General features: G+C 42.2%; 1 protein-coding gene across 7 annotated transcripts in view; it reads right to left on the bottom strand.

Moving 5' to 3' along the window:
- Positions 1-19028, bottom strand: part of MBOAT2 (membrane bound O-acyltransferase domain containing 2) — a 150919-nt gene extending 131891 nt beyond the window's left edge. For 2 of the 7 annotated variants that reach the window (XM_034952575.3, XM_055108268.2), the window contains exon 1: positions 18733-18952. In XM_034952575.3, the coding sequence (XP_034808466.1) occupies positions 18733-18807 (75 nt within the window). In that variant the 5' untranslated portion in view covers positions 18808-18952. Of the gene's footprint in view, positions 1-18732 lie in introns of all 7 variants that reach the window. The other 5 variants (XM_034952578.3, XM_055108269.2, XM_055108267.2 and 2 more) reach the window with 5 other exon arrangements.
- Between the last annotated feature and the right edge of the window lie 316 nt (positions 19029-19344).

Genomic DNA, 19344 nt, shown 5'->3' with positions numbered 1-19344 from the left:
GAGGCCTCCCACTCCTGACTAGTTTCCCTCTAAGAAAAAAATGTAAGGCTCAAAATATATGCATATAGTTCCTCAGGAGAAAAAAAAACTAAAATGTCTAGTTCCTTTTCTCAACGGCTTTAAGATATGCAAATCAAATTCTTCATCTTCCACTGCTCAACTGGCTATATTAGCTGAGAGTTAGGTCAGACACAGACAGGTCACACTGATGCTGATTGAAAAATGATCTACATTTTACCGTTTTTTCACAATGCTTTCAGGGGAAAAAAAGTTTGATTTAAATTTTTTTCATCATTCGAATCAAATTACCACAGGTTCTTTATTCTATCAAACTAAATTCTTATTCTGAAAATACATGGAATTCTTTAAAGATAAAATGTGTGACCCCCAAATAGAATATTGAGACCTAATCTATATCGGAACTCCAGACTCACATCTTCAGTGGTCTACATGTTTATACCTCAAAGTCTAACAAACATCTGAAACTTAACACAGCCCAAAGGAAAAGCTTTCATATCCACCCTTCCCATGCTCCAAAAGCCACTTCTTTTCCAGTCCTCCCCGCCCTGTCCCCTAGCTCCCCATAATTATCTGCCGTAGCTGCTTAGGCCAAAAACTTAGGAAGCGTCATCCTTCAGTCTTCTCTTTTTCTCATAACCACATTCAATCCACCAGGAAGTCATATCAGTTCTACCTTCAAGTATATCCCAAATGAGGCCACTCTGCACCACACCCGCCATGACCACCATCACCGAGCCTAGACTACTGTGACCACAAGCCAACTCCCCTCCCTGATTCAACTCTTGCCCTCCACACAGTAATGAGAGCTTCTTCAGAGGTAAACCAGAGTAGCTAATTCCTCTATTCAAAGCATCCACAGCTTACTCCTATGCATAGGCTGCTCAGAATGGCTTCTTCCAAAGAGTGCAATATGGAAAGTGGGAGTAAAAAGAGAAACTTTACAGTGGAGAAATCTGACAGACACTGCCTCAGCCAGGTGATCAAATTAACATCAAGAGTAATCAGTCACACTCAAAGTACATACCCTTGGAATGATATGATGAAAACAACACTTCATCTTTGTGGTCTTCCTCTCAAACACCCATAAGCACAGACTCATGAGAAAAACATTCAATAAATCCCACTGGAGAGATTCTACAAAATCCATGACCAGTTATCCTCAAAGCAGACAAGGTCACCAAAAAAAAAAAAAAAAAGTAAAGTCTGAGAAACTGCCTCAGTCTGGAGGAAGCTAAGGAGACACAATGACTAAATGTAATATGGGCCAGGCACGGTGGCTCATATCTATAATCCCAGCACTTTGGGAGGCTGAGGCAGGCTGATCACTTGCGAGACCAGCCTGGGCAACATAGTGAAATCCCCTCTCTCCAAAAAATACAAAATTAGCCGTGCCTGGTGGCGCATGCCTGTAGTCCCAGCTACTCAGGAGACTGAGGTGGGAGGATCACTTAAGCCCAAGAGGTCAAGTCTGCAGTGAGCCGTGATCACATGACTGCACTCTAGGCTGGGGGAGACAGGGTGAGATTCTGTCTTTAAAAAAAAAAAAGTAATACAGTAGCCTGCATAAGATCCAGGAACACAAAAGGACTCTATAGACTGAATGTCTGTTTCCCCCCAAAATTCATATGTTGAAGCCCTCACCCCCAATGTGATGGCATTTGGAGATGGGGCCTTTGGAAGGTAATTTGGATTCCATGAGGTTGTGAAGGTAGGTAGGGCCCTGGCCTGACTGGATTAGTGCCCTTATAAAAAGAGACACAGAGGGCTTGCTCTCTCTTTCACCAAGAACGCATCTAGAAAAGACCATGTGAGCACACCCCCAAGTGGTGGCTGTCTGCAAGGCAGGAAGAGAGCCCTCACCAGAATCCAACCATGCTGGCACCTGGATCTCAGACTTCCAGCCTCTGGATCTGCGAGAAAATAAATTTCTGTTGTTTAATCCACACAGTCTATGGTTTTTGTTATGACAGCTAACTAATACAGACCTTAACCTTAAGTAAAAACTAAAGAAATCTATCAAATAAAGTATAGAGTTTAGTCAATAATAATTATCAATATTGCTTCACCAGCTGTGACAAATGACCATACTAATGAAACATGTTAACAAGAGGAAAAACCGGATGTGGGGTATGTGGAAACTAGCTGTACTATCTTCACAACTTTCTGCAAATTTAAAACTATTCTAAAATTAAAAGTATATTTTCAAAAATCTCATGGCTTCCTATCATATTTATATTATGACCAAAGTCCTCCCAGTCTTTTCTACTCAGCATCTAACACTTACACCTTGCTCACTCTGGCCTACCATGTTCACCTTTACAAGGGTTACACAGATTATGAGTTACACAAGTGTACACATTTGTCAAAATTGGTCAAACTGCACAATTAAGATCTATGCATTTCACCATATTTAAGTTAGATTCGATTAAAATTTTTTAAAAATATATGATTGCCAAATGAAAACTCTGATGACCTAAAAAGTACCCTTGAATTTGGCAGCTGAAAACACTCACATTTCTTTTGCTCTGGAATCTGGAATTTGGGCAAGGTACAGCATGGACACCTCATTGTTTCTCTATTTGGCATCAGAGACTGGAATTATCTAAAGGCTTGCTCACTCACATGTCAGACAGTGGATGCTGGCTGTCATCTGGACTTTAGCTGGACCTGTAGGTTCAAACACCTACACAAGGCATCTTTATATGCCCTGGGATTCCTCACAATGTGGTGGCTGCGTTACAAAAATTTTATGTTCAGTATGAGCCCAATTTTGTTTCAACATACACACACACTCTAATAAAAATATATTAACAAAAGTTGTCTCTGGACTGAAGGGTAATGGGTGATTTTTAAATTTTCTATTTATACTTTTTTATAAGTTTCATATGATAAAGATGTATTACTTTCTCAATCAGATGAGAAATATACAAACTAAATTCAGTTCCCTACTAGAGTATATAACACATTACTGAAAACACAAATGAAATTAGAAATGCAAAAATGTTAAACATATTTGCATGTCATAAAAGAAGAATTAGCTCTCAAACAGCAAAAACATTATGAAGTACCTCATTTCACCTCCCTTTTTAAGGTACAGATGAACTGAACTTTGGCTTTGTCCTTGGTTAAGCCCAAATCCCCACTATTTTGCTTTGGTTTGGGTCTTGGCCTAATATCTACTTGCTGGTCATTTGTAGCATCCTTAAATTGGTGGAGGTCAGTGACCATCTGATAGCCTAAACTACCACCATTTCTGATAAGCAAAGTAACATCAAAAATACAAACAATGCATGTCATTCATATTTATTGTTACGATATGAACATCAACTTTCAAATATGTATAAACACTCTACAGTTACCTTGGGGTGTAAAGAATAAATGACTTTATATGATTTATATATTACTATTGTATCAGTTTAAATATCTGTTTTATTACAAAAATATAATACTATAACTGAGACTAGGGAAACAAATGAGTTAATGTGAGTATTGAGAAAGGGTTCATTACATGACAACTTTTGAAAGAACATTATATCCTTTGAGCCAAATTTTTTAAGACGTCATTAAGAGATTCGATTATTTCATGATATATTATTTGTAAGCTTGTTTAGTATGCCAACATTAAACAAAATAACCCTTAGGAGCTGTATTTGATTTTGAGTTATTCAGTTCCATTCAAATAATGAAAAACAGCCTTTTTCATGAAAAAGCTCTATTTGTGAATTCTACACATCCTGTGAGAATGAATTAAAAGGAGAACAATTAGCTCTGACATCTCAATATTGCAAGGAGAAAAAAAATCCTAAACTCATGCATAATAATATCCATAATGAATCATACACAATAAAATATATAAAGTATATGAAGAAAAAAGGAAAGTGTTAAAGAAAACTGGAGTATCTAAAACATGTATTGTTCTCACTAATCAAACCTGAAATTAAGTCTTAGAATGTTTTAATAAGATAGTTCCTATTGTTTTGAATCTATGGAGGGAAACAAATGTTTGCAGAAATGATTAGATGACACTGTTGATCATTTTCAGGAGTTGAAGACAAAGAAATCTTTGAGATTTGCCTGGATAACATTCAGCTTTAACTCAATGTTGATTTTAACACTAGCATTAGACATTTGACCAAAAATATGCTTTGATGAGCCCCTATTTCAGGTAATCTTAGGTAACACATTTCTAGCACACCACCTGTGTCCTTCAGTTATGCTCCTTTGTCACACCTGACACCCATCAGCCCGCTAACGTCAAATGAGTCTACTGCGTCTGAAGAAATGGTATTTTGGGCATGCCTCATGGGTTCTATCATTGGCTCAACAGGATAATTTATGAGAACATGCTTATTACTATATTAGCCATTTTATTTTCAGTACATTTTAATAAACAATAGAGGCAAAAAAAATCTTCAAATAAGTACACCAATACTGCAAAACTCTAGAGAGGACAACACTTAGAAAGTGAACTTTCAAGATACGGAGCTGTATCATCCCAGGAGAGCTAGAAATGTTCAATCATGAGCCCATGGATTTCACAGAAGACTGAGGGCTACTGATGCGTAATGTACAAATACGCAGGTGTTCATAAGCCAGCCATGTGAAAAAAGAATAGGAAGTGTCCAATTCTCTGAAAGGTAACCACGAAGAAGTGGACTTATTCAGACCACTTCTGGGTTACTCCAGAAAGTTTGCAAGCATGTAAATGACAAACTCTCTAGCAACTACAACTATCTAGAAATGAAACTGGCTGCCCTGACGAAGGGAGCAAGCGCTGCACCAGCAGAAGTGTTCAAATACAATCCAGATAACCAACACCTGATAAAACTTTATTTCACACAAGCAGTTTGCACAAAAGGTGCAATGGCAGCCATAGCTACCATTTATAGAGTACTCATTACACACTACACTCTTGTGCACACGGATAAACTCACACAGCTTGTAAGGGATGCTACGTTGCAGAACCACAACTGGAACACAGGTTGACTCCTCAATCCACGATCTTAGTCACTATAATCTAAATATATGAAACACGTTTATTTTTTCATTTGCTATATCATCAAACCCTGCCAACTCGACCCTCTGCTCTCTGAAATTTGAGGCCTAGAAAAAAGCCTGGCAACCAATAAATACTGAATGAGCTAGGCTGTCCCTTCTTTACTCTGCAGTTTCCTTAACTAGAAGTTGCACCTTTGCTCCAGGATTCCGAGAAAATTTATACTTTCTCCTTCATTTCACAAGGGCTAAACTCCAATATCACACACTTATCAAATCTGGGGATAGAGACAAAATAGGAAAAGTAGTTTAATATTTTTATATTATTTTCTAGTGGTTCCTGCTTTCAATAAAATACAAAAAGGAAAGCAATCCAAGTCCAGCCTCTGGCACCATTCCAGTCTTTTCTGTCTTTGCTGACATAGTACTAACATCCTTTTATCTTTAATATACTATTTTACTATTAATTTCTAAGAATTTTTTAATCTACTGAAGCATTTCCTACCCAATGAAATATTCATTTAAAAATTATTTAATAGATCACTTTATAATCCTATAAAGTAAAACTCTGAGTATATGCCAAAAACCTTCTTGGAATATTTCTCCATTAATTTATACTTCTTATACCTTAAAAAGAAACTTGAGTCCTTAGAAATGAATTCCTTCAATTCATATAAAAATTGCAACAATACTTAGAATTAATTTTGATTAACATATCAGAATTTCCATCCAAGTCTAATAGACAGCTGAGGCTCAATGTTTGATGCCAAGTTTACCAAAATTTTCCTTTACTATGTGGCTTTAAAAGTATTTTCCAAGAACAAAAGGTGAAGACATAACTAGTCTCATCGTACAAGAAATACACAAGGGCTATAATTACAGCACCCAACATTATAAGCTTATACTAAGGACCCCTTAACTATCTCCAAAGATACTAAGTACTAGTTCAACAAACCTCTCCCCTGTCCTCTACCTTCATCTTCCTGGCTCTACTTGCAAACCAAAAATCTCTGTCACTGCTACTCTTGGGATATAGGTAATAAGAACAGCTGTGTCAGTCCTAGTATTAGAAAAGGCATGCTGACACTCACAGTGAAGCACACTACAGATTAAACCTAAACTCCAAAGCTGATAACTCCAGAGTTATCACAAAATAAAACATTTTGGCCAAAAATCAATATACACTTTCTAGAAAAACGAAAAACTGACAGGGACTTATCAAGACCTTTCCAAGTATTACTTTATTCCCCTCCAGCTAGACATTTATTTTAATGTCACATACCATAAAATAGCCTTGACAATGTAAACCAATTAATAATAGTAATACAGGATCTGCAAAAAGAATAAAATGATAGTAGTGTGAAATTCCAACCTTCCACTGTAATGGGGTATTAACTTTCAAGATTATTTCCAAGATGTGATCTTCTCCAAATGAAAAGAACTAGTCAGATAAAATTTGAAACTCTTTCAGCCAATTTAAGGATGAAATTACTAAACGGTGAAATATAAGAACTGTATCTTCAACTACTGCTTGACACGGTTTCCAAGCATTATGTAGTCCTCAGTGCCCTGCTCTGGTTATAATCTCATTTGTCAATGTTCCTTTTAAGTCTCAGAACACAAGTGTACTTCAGATTGGACTGAACACCACAAATTTAACAGAAACTGTTACCTAATTCCTGGTGGCCAATAAACTAAATCTAGTCCAGATGTGTTATCAGGGCTCAAAAAGAGAAAACTTAAAATTTTACCCCAAATTTAAAAAATCCTGTTTTCACAAAAAATCCAAATTTCCATCTTCCCTTGACAAATCAGCTTTGGCAGCACCAAGCCAACATTCCTTTATGGTCACCATTAGTAAAAGTGAGTAGGGGCTTTCCCTTTAGCCTGGGCATGGGCTTTCAGACGGTCATGCTGTCTACACCTCAGAAAACCCATGCATCTGCCTTTCCATTCATGTTCCTTCCCTGGTACCCTCCAGACAGCTGAACTTGGAATTTATGTTGGGATTAGCTATTTCGCCTAACCTCACAATCTGGTCAGCTAAGCAACACCATACAATAAACACAAACTCCCAGGGCTTGTTGATAAAATGTACTTCCGGTCTCAAGTCACTTTCTGTCTATACAATTAATTTCTAGACCTTTATTGCAGGTCTTTACATCTATCTTGAAATTTAATATTCTTAAATTAGATGCATCCAATTTTACTTACTATTTATTGAGCACCCAGTAGATAAATGGTTTTGTAACTACTTGTTCTGTAACAGGCAGCGCCTCTCTCCATTCATTCTTTTTGTTTGTTTTAATACAGATTTGAAGGTCTCGCTACATTGCCTGGGCTGATCTCAAACTCCTGGACTCAAGGGATCCTCCTGCCTTGGCCTCCCAAAGTGCTGGGATTATGGGCATGAGCTACCGTGCCCAGCCTCTCCATTGAGTTTTAACAAGTAAAGTATCACTTACATGTTTTTCATGTATATATTGTAGTTTTAGCTATAATCTAGTTTCAAAAAGAAAATTAAAAGAACCAGAATGTTTTGTTTGTACAAGCAGGGAGCTATCTATTTTATTTTAACATATACCATACATGTACTGAACTACTTAAATATATCTAAAATTATATGTTATGTATCACCCTGACCTTCCACTAACCCCTAAGTCTGGCGGAGAAAATCTCCAAAACCTGAAAAAGTTTCTATGAGATGATGGATTAAAATGGGAAGCTATGTCTTTGTCCAACGCCTAGACAGAAGCAAGGCATGCTGGTCAGAGCTTGGGACTTCCCAGAAGAATGTGGTCCAGGGGGCTGGCAGCTGGCTGGTCGCCTGGCTCAGCAGAGCTTTCCCCACTCCACAGGGACACAGGTTTACCTGTTCCTTTGAGCTGCTCTGGGAGGATCTGTCGATGACTCATCTGCTGCTGCCAAAAAGCCAGGCTTCCCTGGACTGGATGGATGGCTGGAGGACATGGAGGGTGGGTGAGATATCCCAAAGGAGTCTTTCTGGAGGGCCCTACTAAAGGGACACTAAAAGTGGCAGTCCTTTGTTCTCTATCAATAAAGACAATTGTGCAACTGCAGGCTTCTTTTATCTGAATCTCTTGATTAAAATGCTCATAAAGCTTCTTTTTCCAACCACACCTGACACTGTAATCATCCAGCTGAAAATAGTGGTACCTCTCACAATTATCTTCAATTCTTTTTGAATAATCCAGCCAAAATCCCCCAAAATTCTTCAGTGCTTTGCATGTCCTCAGCCTCCTTTTAAGTAACCCATTTTAAAAAGGTTTCTATCACTCACTTCTTACCTAAGAGAGACCTGCTGTGCGGTCCTTCAGTGAGCCTAACCACTAAAGGCATCGGAATGCTCAAGACTCCACAGCGGTAAGAGGCACAGACCAGCTGCAAGAGAAAGCAGCTGCAGAGTGACCAGAAGCTGATTAGGGGAGCTCAGTCTGTGGAGAAGCTTGTCGGCCAGTGAAGTGAGTGTCCACAGATTCCCTAGCCCCTAACCTGCCTTGTGCCTAGCCCAGGAGGCGTGAGTGCCAATGAAAGACAGGAAAAGTGCACAGTTCCCAGGAAAAGTCCCCTGGGAACACCCAGCATGACCCCACTAGACCCACTAGACCGCATCCCTCAGAACCTGGCCTTCCTAACTTCCTCGGCAGGACCTGGCCCTCTCTACCAGGCTAAGTGCTCCAAGGAGCTGCGCTGTTTTATGTCTGAAAATCACTGCATTCAACTGCAGTACCTCCGCTGTACCCTGTGTCTTGTTCACCACCTGGCATACATGAGACACTTCACTCCTTGCAAAATGGATGACAGAGAACGCTCTCCTAGGCTCTGAAGAATGTAAAGCCTTAAACAGCATGGTGCCCTCTCCAGCCCCTGGAAAAGCACTTAAAGTCAGTAACACCCAAAACGCCAGGTTCTGACTCTGTGTGCATTGTCTCCTCAGTGCTAACCACAACTCCGTGGGGAGACACCCACTACGTGCCCTACTTTATAGATGAGGAAACTGAAGCAAATAAAAGATCAGCACCTTGCCAAGAGCACACAGCTAACAAGGACAGTCAGAAGCTGAGCCAGTCTATGCTTTCATCACACCAGCCCTGCGGACTCTAAACATGCTCCATGCCAAGAATGGTCCTAGGCAGACGGGACACAAAGATGAGTAAGTGGAGGTCCTTATTCTTAAGGAATTTAGTTTGGGAGGGAGACTTGTAAAGCAAACAAAAAAAATCAATGCTCCAGGTGTCATCAGAGTAGAATACAGTGAAAGCGGGGCATGAGGGGACTGTTCGGAGGGCACTAACCAACAGGGCAGCCCAGGCACTCTCTCGCAACACTGCTTCCTGGAGTTGGAGGGGTACTCACATATGACAAGAAGGCAGTGGAGAGGGGCGAGGACCCCGCATGGGATCTTGCCATTAACTCCTTCCTAAGAAAGAACTGGATGACACTGGGCTTCTGCTGTACAGAAACAGGACAGGCTGGTTAGTCCAGAGCAAAGGAGAGAGGCAGATCAGGAATACCAGGGGTCTCTCTTCTCTCGGTCCTTCTCCAGAACACTGGCCTCATGACATAAATGCTGCATGGGATGCGAGACAGCTGTGTGAAGGGGTCCCAAGTCATGGGTCCACCTGGAATGCCTGCAGCCTGAGGCAGAAGAATTACAAATACTTAGGGCATGTAGGTGTAGCATGCACGAACATATCATGCACGCAAGATACCCAAAAAGGGAGGAAAAGATGGGGCAAATCTTAAAACGCTTCATCAAGGAGGCATAGGCTTTAGCTGACTATTGAAAAATACGGATCTGCCAAGCCAAAAAGTGTAGCAGGGATTTCAAGAGGAAACAGCTTAATCAAAGGCAAGGAGTTAAAAGAGAGAAAATGTATTGAGGAGCATTTTAAGTAATTGAGTATGCAAGTACTTTAAGCAGCAGAAAGCCAGGATTTAAATTCCAGCTCGCCACTTCTGCATACGTTGCTCTAAGCAATTTACTCGGCATGTGTGGAAAGAGTGTGAGAGTTTGTCAGGGGTCGGGGGTTGAATAAGCCATCCTTCTGAGGGTCCAAGCCTACCCCATCAGACAGAGACTTTCAAAGGTAAGCTCACAGTAAGAACAGAACTGCCACATAATCCGGCAATCTCACTACTGGTTGCAGTGAGCCAAGATTGAGCCACTGCACTCCAGCCTATCTCAATCAATCAATCAATACAATTTTTAAAGGAGGGAAAAAAGAATCACATGGAGCAGGCTCTCTCACAGAGTAGGCCAAAAGGGACACTTGGCCCAGGCCTCCCATTCCGGAAGGACCCCAAATGTAGACGTTCAACATTTTCTACATACGAGACTATACATACAGTCACCAGAGATGCAGTGACAGGACTGAAGGTAGATGTGTACACCATCCAACTTTAATATTGTCTTGTTTCAGGGCCAAATTGCCTAGAGTAGAGTACACGGTGAATTTTATTTTTCCCTTGTGACTATATTGTCAATAGCACAATTACACTGCCTTATGTTTTGGCGAGTACATGTTAATGTGTTAAATATAAACATTTTTTAAAAATACATTCTTTTTTTTTTTTTTGAGACGGAGTCTTGCTCTGTCACCCAGGCTGGAGTGTAGTGGCACGATCTTGGCTCACTGCAAGCTCTGCCTCCCGGGTTCACGCCATTCTCCTGCCTCAGCCTCCCAAGTAGCTGGGACCACAGGCACCCGCCACCATGCCCGGCTAATTTTTTGTAGTTTTAGTAGAGACGGGGTTTCACCGTGTTAGCCAGGATGGTCTCGATCTCCTGACCTTGTGATCCGCCCGCCTCGGCCTCCCAAAGTGCTGGGATTACAGGCGTGAGCCACCGCGCCCGGCCTACATTCCATTTTAATAAACTTTTAATAATATGAACAGCCTAAAAACTTTGGCCCAAGTCTGTTATCTGTGATGGTGGTGGGAGGTGGGGGGAAGCAGGAGCCCTGTCAAAAATGCAGACTCCCTGGCCCTCACTGGGTATACCCTGAGTAGAGCCTGGGAATGTACACTTTTAATAACGATCCAAAGTGATTTTTGACACAAGTGGTCTCAGAGCCACACTTTAAAAATGCACCGCAATGGCTCGGCAGCGTGGAAGCTGTTAAGAGTTTTAAGCAAGGAAGTAACTGATGAGTGCTGCATGTCTCAACATTTGCCACTGGATTTGGTTCTGAGTATCAGAGACGGAAGTCTGATTATAATGGTTTTAAAAGTGAACTAGAATTAGGAAATCAACTATTCTTTCAAAATGTATGACTGAGAAGAAAGAGACAAAATAAGAATGTGCATAAAGGAGTCTGACAACAGGTTTTTTATTTGTATTCATCGGGTAGAGAAGTAAGTCATACTGAAGCAACCCTAACGTCCTGGATTGTATTTAAATGCCCCTCCAGATCCACTCTCCTCTCTATTCTGTGCCCCCAAAGCACCAACTTGTCCTCTGAAGTAGACCCCAGCAGGAGATGAGAGGATGGGGGAAGCGAGAGGCAGGGGCATGCTCTCCCGGCCGCAGCCCTCACTCAGGTTCGCTGTAGGCTGGCTGCGTCCTTCAACTGGAGGCCATAGCTCTTCCTCCCCTGCTGTGAAGCAGCCCCTGCTCCACAGCCACTATCTTGGGGTTCTGCTCCTTCCTTCCCCCTTGACCCTCCACATCTAGTGCAGCTGGCTCGGGAACTTCGCTATTCCTTGCTGATTTCCCAAGACCTGCCCACATCTTTGTAAACAGCTCTTTAAGTTACCTGGTTGCCTTAGTTACCTACTTCAATCTGTATCTCTTAGCAGAACCCTGAATGATACATATAACATTAAGTAGAATGTAAATGCCAGAACAATGCCAAATCCAAAATACTCTCGTGGCTCAAATAAGGAAGCAGTCACATCAGATGGGATTCAGAAAAAGATTCGTGTGCAAGGTGCAGTGGATACAGGAAGGACGGTTAGGATTGGGAAGCCATGGTAGAAGAGGCACATCACCAGTGCCTGTTCTGATCTCCTGAATCCTGAGCCTACCTTTCCACCCATCAGCTGCCCCAGTTGCCACACACTACATACTGAGAAAAGCCTGCTTCAATCACCCATAGCACACATAAAAATCATTAAAAGACCACTCTGCTGAGGGTCATATTTATGGCTGCTTTTATTTTAAAGGAATCTTACCAAGTGCTATCATTGTAGAGTCCCACCTGTTAAACCAATTGGAGCCAAAAGCTGAGTGTGAGTTGTTTTTATTTCCCTGGAAAGTTGGCCCTGATGGACCCAATAAACAGAGTTGAAGGAGATGAAGGCTGTTTGTACCTACAGAGGCAGTAACAACATAGGAAGCATTTTTAAAGCAGGGAGACAAAGAGCTCTTGAAGCAGTGAGGAAGCAGAAAAACCACTTTTGACTCCAAATTCAAAACTAGATTTTAATCCTAGTTTAATCACTGTGTGGGCATACGACCGAACCCAAGCCTTGTATTTCCCTTCCTAAAAAGCAAGTCCTAAAGATTAAAAATGAAATACATATGAACAGATGTTAACGTCTCAAAATAAAAACATAAATTCCAGAAATTTGATAATTTGTAAAGAGGAAGGAACTGTGCATCAAACATCTACTAGAGGCCTGGCATTTTACAAAGATTATGGTTTCAATCTTCACAATAACCTACAAATAGGTACTACTACTTATTATTATCCTTATTTTACAGATAAGGAAACCACGGCTTAAAGAAAAATTTAGTGTTTTGCCAAAGAGCACAAGGCTGGCAGAGTCTGGCTGCCAACCTAATCATGCCATTTCCACTACACCACTGCCCTACTACTTCCTCTTAATGAAGGACATGGAATACAGGGAAACCTGTATACATTAGCTGCAATTGTCAGGGCTCGTGGTATTTTGCTTAGCTGCTCTGAATTAAACAGAGAGGCAGTTTCAACTCTCTTTACTATTGAAAACATCTTCAAAATTTAGTAGTTCACTTTCCTCCTCTAAGTTTTTATTTATTTTCTCTCCAACTTGGTCCAAAAAGAATTTGGGCAGCTTTATCAGTTAATAAGACAAACAGAGAGTCATGGAATTTTAAAACTAAGCCCAACACACATAGAGGAGGAAACCCATTCATGTATAGTAACATATCTAAAACTGTTAACTGACAGGAGCTAAAACACAGATTCAAGATTCTCAGTCCCATATGCCTTCCTGATGAAAAGGAATCGTTCACAGCAGACTGTCCGGGTTTTCAGTGTTCTCATGATGAAGACTAATGCTCATTATGAGTGTAAAAGTAGACAGGAGAGAGAAATGAGTTAAATATTTATGTTCTAAACCTAGAGCATTCAAATGGCAAGTTGAAAATAAATCTTTGATCTGCTTGTTTTGTTGCCATTCACCTTCTCTTCCTAAAAGTCATACTCTTAAGAAGGCTCAATACTGACAACTTCACCTGTTTCTTCATCTATAAAATGGAATTCATCATAGTACAGACCTGCAGGAAGATTAAAGAAGTGAATGTTTTCAACTACTCTTTTCCCTAACATCAACTTCACTTCACTGGTTATCTGCACGGTGCAGGGGAAGAGCGGGGGGCGGGGGTTGGGAATATATAGAAAAGATCAGTCAATGAACTGTCCAAAAAGGAAACAAAGATCTCGTAAGTCCACAATGCTTTCTCTCCCTTACACATCACCATTTTCTCTGTGTCAACCACAACCCCTAGTCCTTCAGTGTCGACTTCAGGGACCTTCAGTTGCTCTCCTCCTTTCCCTCCAAAAATATGATCTAAAACAATGATCTACCAAAAATATTTGCCACATATTATTAAGACCATAAACTAAACCTGACCTTTTTTATTCAAATGGTAAATACCATACGTGCACGCACACACACACCCGTGAAGCTAAATACTTCAGGTCTTGAACTTTATCTGACTTCACCAGGTGTTGTGAGGATTTGATTAAATAATATAATCTGTGTGAAACAGCTTTGAAAACTGTATTAAGTGTTAGACATTATAATTATTATCTGACTTTGCAGGATTAGTAACATATAACCGTTCCTCCTTCCCCTTCCCTGTCCAAACCTTTCAAAAGATCCTGAGTCTCCATCTTGCCCCTCTCCCTGCCCGGAATTCAGCATATTATCTGTAAAACAATGAATGACCCCTGTCCCTAAACATGGCTGTTCAATGACTTTATACAGGCCAGCTTCATCCCTAACTGGCCTTCTGCCAAGTATGCCATCCTGGATATCATCACATCACTAGGGAAATTTACTCTAGTTTCATAGCAGTAATTACAGCATCATGAGAAATAAGGACAGAAAATGGTTAAAAAGGCAAGAAAGAGATGGGAGGGAGGGAGGAAGAGGGAAAAGGCTGGATAGCAACCTCAGTTTGGTAACCGGGAGTTAGGCAAATCGAATGTAATAGCATACAGGATATGTTAAGATTGAAAAATAAAAACACTCTAAAAAATAGGTTGATCTGGGACATTTAATTATTTTGTTTCATTTTGGTGCTCGCTTTCGAGTCTTAAAAATCCAGCACATCAGCAACTATTAATAATAAAGAACACAGATACCTTCAGTGATTCCTGATGTTGTCTAAACAGCACACTTGGGCCTTTTCTTGGCACAGCTCTTTCTCAGTCCATTTCCCTCCTCAAAACCCACTCTCCATACCTTCCTTTAATCATAACCACCTACTAAACATTACCCTAGAAATAAAGTCATCTGGAAAACAAGGCCTAGAAAGGCAAACATCAGATGCCGATACTTCCTATCTTAAAGCATCATGTAACCTCACTTGATAATAGATTCTACATTTTTATTAAAATTTAAGGCCTATTGAACAAATACTACGGCTACCTAAATTCCAATACCTCTGGAATTCTCAGTAAAAATTAAACAACCCAGGAGTCTAAGGCAAAGTATTTTGCTTCTTTTCCTTCCCTGGCCTCAGCCTAAGCACAAAACACTTCCTCCTTTCTGCTACCTTGCCCTGCAAGGTGCATTCTTACATTCCATGCAGACCCATAATTTCTATCATCTCATAAATTCCACACTTACCTAGTAAAAAGTTAATTGTTTTTCTTACACTAAAGTCCTTTTCTTCCTCGGACATCAAACAACTGCTTTTATAATTTCCCAATTTTTCAAAACATTGTTAATTAGCACATACCAAATTAACATACTAACAAGTTATATTTTTACACTTTTCATTTCCTGATTTGTCTTTTTCCTGTTGAATCACACTATGTGATTACAACAAATTCATAAGATTTCTCTCAACTTGGAATAAATGATTTACATTATAAAAATTTTTATTTTGCTCAATTTAAAAATAATGGATAAATGACTTTAGTCATCCAATTTTACAAAATGGAGTTTTTAGTTATTCCAACAGTTTCATCAACAAGAAAGTCAACTCTAAGGTGCTTCAAAGAACAGCTTATTATCACTATGAAAAGTTAAGGCTTGTGTGGTATTAATCCAATATTTTAAAGCCTTGCTCAAAGAGAAAACAACTCAAACTACAGTCATGTGTCACTTAATGATGGGGCTATGTTCTGAAAAATGCATCATTAGGCAATTTTGTTGCTGTGTGGACACCATAGTGTACTTACACAAACCTAGATGGCATAGTCTGCTACACACCTAGACCAGATGGTACAGCCTATTGCTCCTAGGCTACAAACCTATACAGCAGCATACTGTACTGAATACTGTAGTAAGTAACACAATAGTAAGTGTGTATGTATCTAAACATAAAAAAGGTACAGTAAAAACACAGCATAAAAGATTTAAAATGGTACATCTGTATGGGTCACTCACCATGAAGGGAGCCTACAGGACTAGAAGTCGCTCTGGGTGAGTGACCAGGGTGTGAATGCAAAGGTCCAGGACTTTACCATACACCACTGTAGACTTCATAAATACTCTACATTTACGCTACACTGAATTTATAAAATATATTTTCCTTTCTTCAATAATAAATTAACCTTGGCTTACTGTAACTTTTTTACTTTATTAAGTTTTTAATTCTTTTATAATAACAGCGTAAAACATACTGTACAGTTGTATAAAAATATTCTTCCTTTATATCCTTATTCTATCGGCTTTTTTCTATTAAAATTTTTTTAATTTAAAAAACGATTAAAAACTAAGACACAAACACACACACTAGCCTAGGCCCACACAGGGTCAGGATCATTAACATCACTGTCTTCCACCTCCACAGCCTGTCCCACTGAAAGGTCTTCAGGGGCAATAACATGCATGGAGCTGTCATGTCCTACAATAACAATGCCTTCTGGAATATTTCCTGAAGGCCCTGCCTCAGGCTGTTCCACAGTTAATTTTTTTTTAAAATAAATAGGAGTATAAAACAACAATAAAAAGTATAGTAAATACATAAACCAGTGATGCACTTAGGATTCTCAAATATTACGTACTGTACCTAATTGTGTAGTATACACAATGTGCTAGACTTTCATAGGACTGGCAGCACAGTAGGTTTGTTTGGACTGGCAGCACATTAGGTTTGTTTACACTGGCATCACCACAAACACATGAGTAATGCGTGGTGCTACGACATGACAATGACTACAGCTTTACTAGGCAATAGGAATTGCTCAGCTCCATCATAATCTTACGAGACCACCATCAGATATGTGGTCTGATGACCAAAATGTCACTATGCAGTGCACGACTGTGCTATACAAAGTCAGGGCTACACATGGCTGTACAAATTTAGAGTAGTCCCAAGGTACCAGCTTAAGACCTTTAGCTAATAAAGGATGTCAAAAATTTTAAGTCCTGTCACTTTCCCTTGATTCTCCTGCTTACTTCAGTACTGAAAAGAACTTTCTCTGGATGCTTAAATGCGTTCATTAATAGCAAATCACTTTAAAAAGTTATAAGCATTATATAAATGAATAGGTATTATTAGCATAGTCAAGAAAATATTGCAGCATAGCAGGGATGGGTAGGGCTATGGCAGACATGGAGCGGGAGGGAAAGAAAGATGGGGGAGAGAAAAAGAGAACGTGAACATGTGCCCATCTCTCTGAAAGAAATGTAAATATATAAACCTATCTCCCTTGCTCCTCATCAGCAAAGAACTTTTCAACAGACACCCACCCTGCATTTGCTGATATACTGGAAGTAGCCTATTTAAGGCAGGAGTGTGATATGCTAAAAGGTCATACACTGCACACCAGTGTGGAAATGTCAGCAAGAATCCTCCGCGGGGCCGGGAGGATGAAAAACCCTAAATTCTGGTCAATTTATTAATAAAGAGAGAAGAATATTTTCTTCGAATACACGATTAATTTCACTACCATACTTTATTAGCAAGACACACATTAGAACTCTTGTTCAAGATAGGTGGGGGATAGGTACTTTACTATTAACCAGAAGTTATGACCGCGATGTGGAATTTCAACAGAAGCCACAATTGTTTAACACTCCTTCGACATACTTAAGGCGATTTTATTTAAAACAGTAAAGCACAAAGCAGCTAGTATCCTAATGTCAGGTTTCCAGCTTGCTGCTATGGAAAGCCGTCTGGACAAGAAGGAATCCCGTATTAAAGTGAAATCCCTGAAGACTAAATGACAGCAGCACCTTCAAGTTCAAGACAGTGAACCAGTATCCCGTGTGAAGTCCAAACACTTCCAGGTTAAGTACACTTGAAATAATTGTAAGCAAAATTTCCAAAGTTAACTACCTTTAGCCTGGGGCTAGAGCAATCACCTAACTATACACCCCCGCCCCCCACCCCCCGCCTCATTAACAACTTCCCTAAATCTCACTGTCACAACAAAATACTTCCAAACTTTCTTTTCTCAGTAAAAATGGCGCTGCTTTTCCCATCACAATGCTGTTTATTTCTCAGTAATCCTTAGGCCCTTTAAACCATCAAACTCGATTGGCCTCATTTAAATACCACCCTTCCCTAGACACTGTCAAGAGCTTTTCTGAGGGCTGGGCAAGGAGGTAAAGTGGCTGCATCAATCTACAAGGTTGCCACTTTGTCAGCTAGAATCCTGGGATTAACTCCGACTTTTCTTCATAACCTGTCTGCCTTCCCCCAAACTGTTGCCTCTGTCTCTCTTAAGCCACAATCCAACGCAAACTGTCCCCAAAGTGCAGTAGCGCTTAAGCCTCTCCGGGCCCCTAGCACCCATCGACGCCGTCTCTAAGGCACCCAGCACACCCAGACCCATGCATCAGCCTCTCCGGGGGTCGCTCAGAGGCGCGCGCGGGGCAGGCAGCACCACGCCAGGCTCCCCAAAGCGCAGCCTTCCGCACCCTTTCTACAACCCGGTCCATGCGCACCGGGGGCTGCTCCGGGACCCGACCACCGGATCCGAGCGCCGCTGCCGCGAAGGGCAGAGACCGCATGCACACCCGCACGCCCATACGACCACTCTCCCCGGGGGCTGTCGCCGGCAACAACGCCCGGCCCACCCCCGCTCGGCCCGGGGATGGGGGGCTGCGGGCGCACCCAGGAGGGAGGGGGCTCTGGGACAATAACCGGCTTGTTGCTCCCTCCCTTCCAGGGAGCGGCGGGTAGGTGGGCACCGGGCGCCCGGCCCCAGCCCCCACCCTCCTCCCGGGCCCCCGGTCGGGTGGCACCGCGGCGGGGAGGGGCGGCGAGGGCGCGACGCCCGGCGCCAGGGCGCCTCGGGGTACCTGGTCGATGGGCAGCTGCACGGCGTTGCTGAGGGGCTGCAGCAGGGTGGAGCCCGTGGTGCTGGTGGTGGCCATGGCCGGGCCTCGGCGCTCCGGCCGCCCGCGCCGCTCGCCCGCTCGCGCTGTGCCGGGCGACGACGAGGATGGGGATGCAGCGGCGCGCCCGCCCCTGGGCCGCCCGCGGTCGGAGCGCTGCGCGGGGAAGGCCGGGGAGGGGCCGGGGGCGGTGCCCGGCTCGCACCTCCCCCTCCGCCGCCACCTCCTCCCGCGCCCGCCGCCCCCGACCGCCCTGCACAGGCGCGGCCCGTCCTGCCGTCGCCCCCGTCGTCCCCGCCCCGGCGCCCCAGCCGCATCCCCCGCCCCCGACTTCCAGCAGCTTCCAGCGGCCCCCTCCCCACCTCGCGCGCTCTCGCTCCAGACAGCTGCGCGACCCAATCGCGGCGCGACGCCCTGACGCCCGCAGCCAATCAGAGAGCTTCGGCCGCGCCACGCCCCTCCCCCGTGCCGAGGACCCGGGCGAGGGCGCCGAGGCGCGGCCCGGGCCGTCGCCGGAGAACGGCTGGCGAGCGTCGTGGGGCGCGCTCCTCGGGTGGGAGCATGAAAGAGCGTCTT

The sequence above is a fragment of the Pan paniscus genome, chromosome 12 (assembly GCF_029289425.2).
Source record: "Pan paniscus chromosome 12, NHGRI_mPanPan1-v2.0_pri, whole genome shotgun sequence".
Classification (NCBI taxonomy): domain Eukaryota; kingdom Metazoa; phylum Chordata; class Mammalia; order Primates; family Hominidae; genus Pan; species Pan paniscus.
Note: the sequence above shows the minus strand (reverse complement) of the source record. Positions and strands in the feature narration are given on the sequence as shown.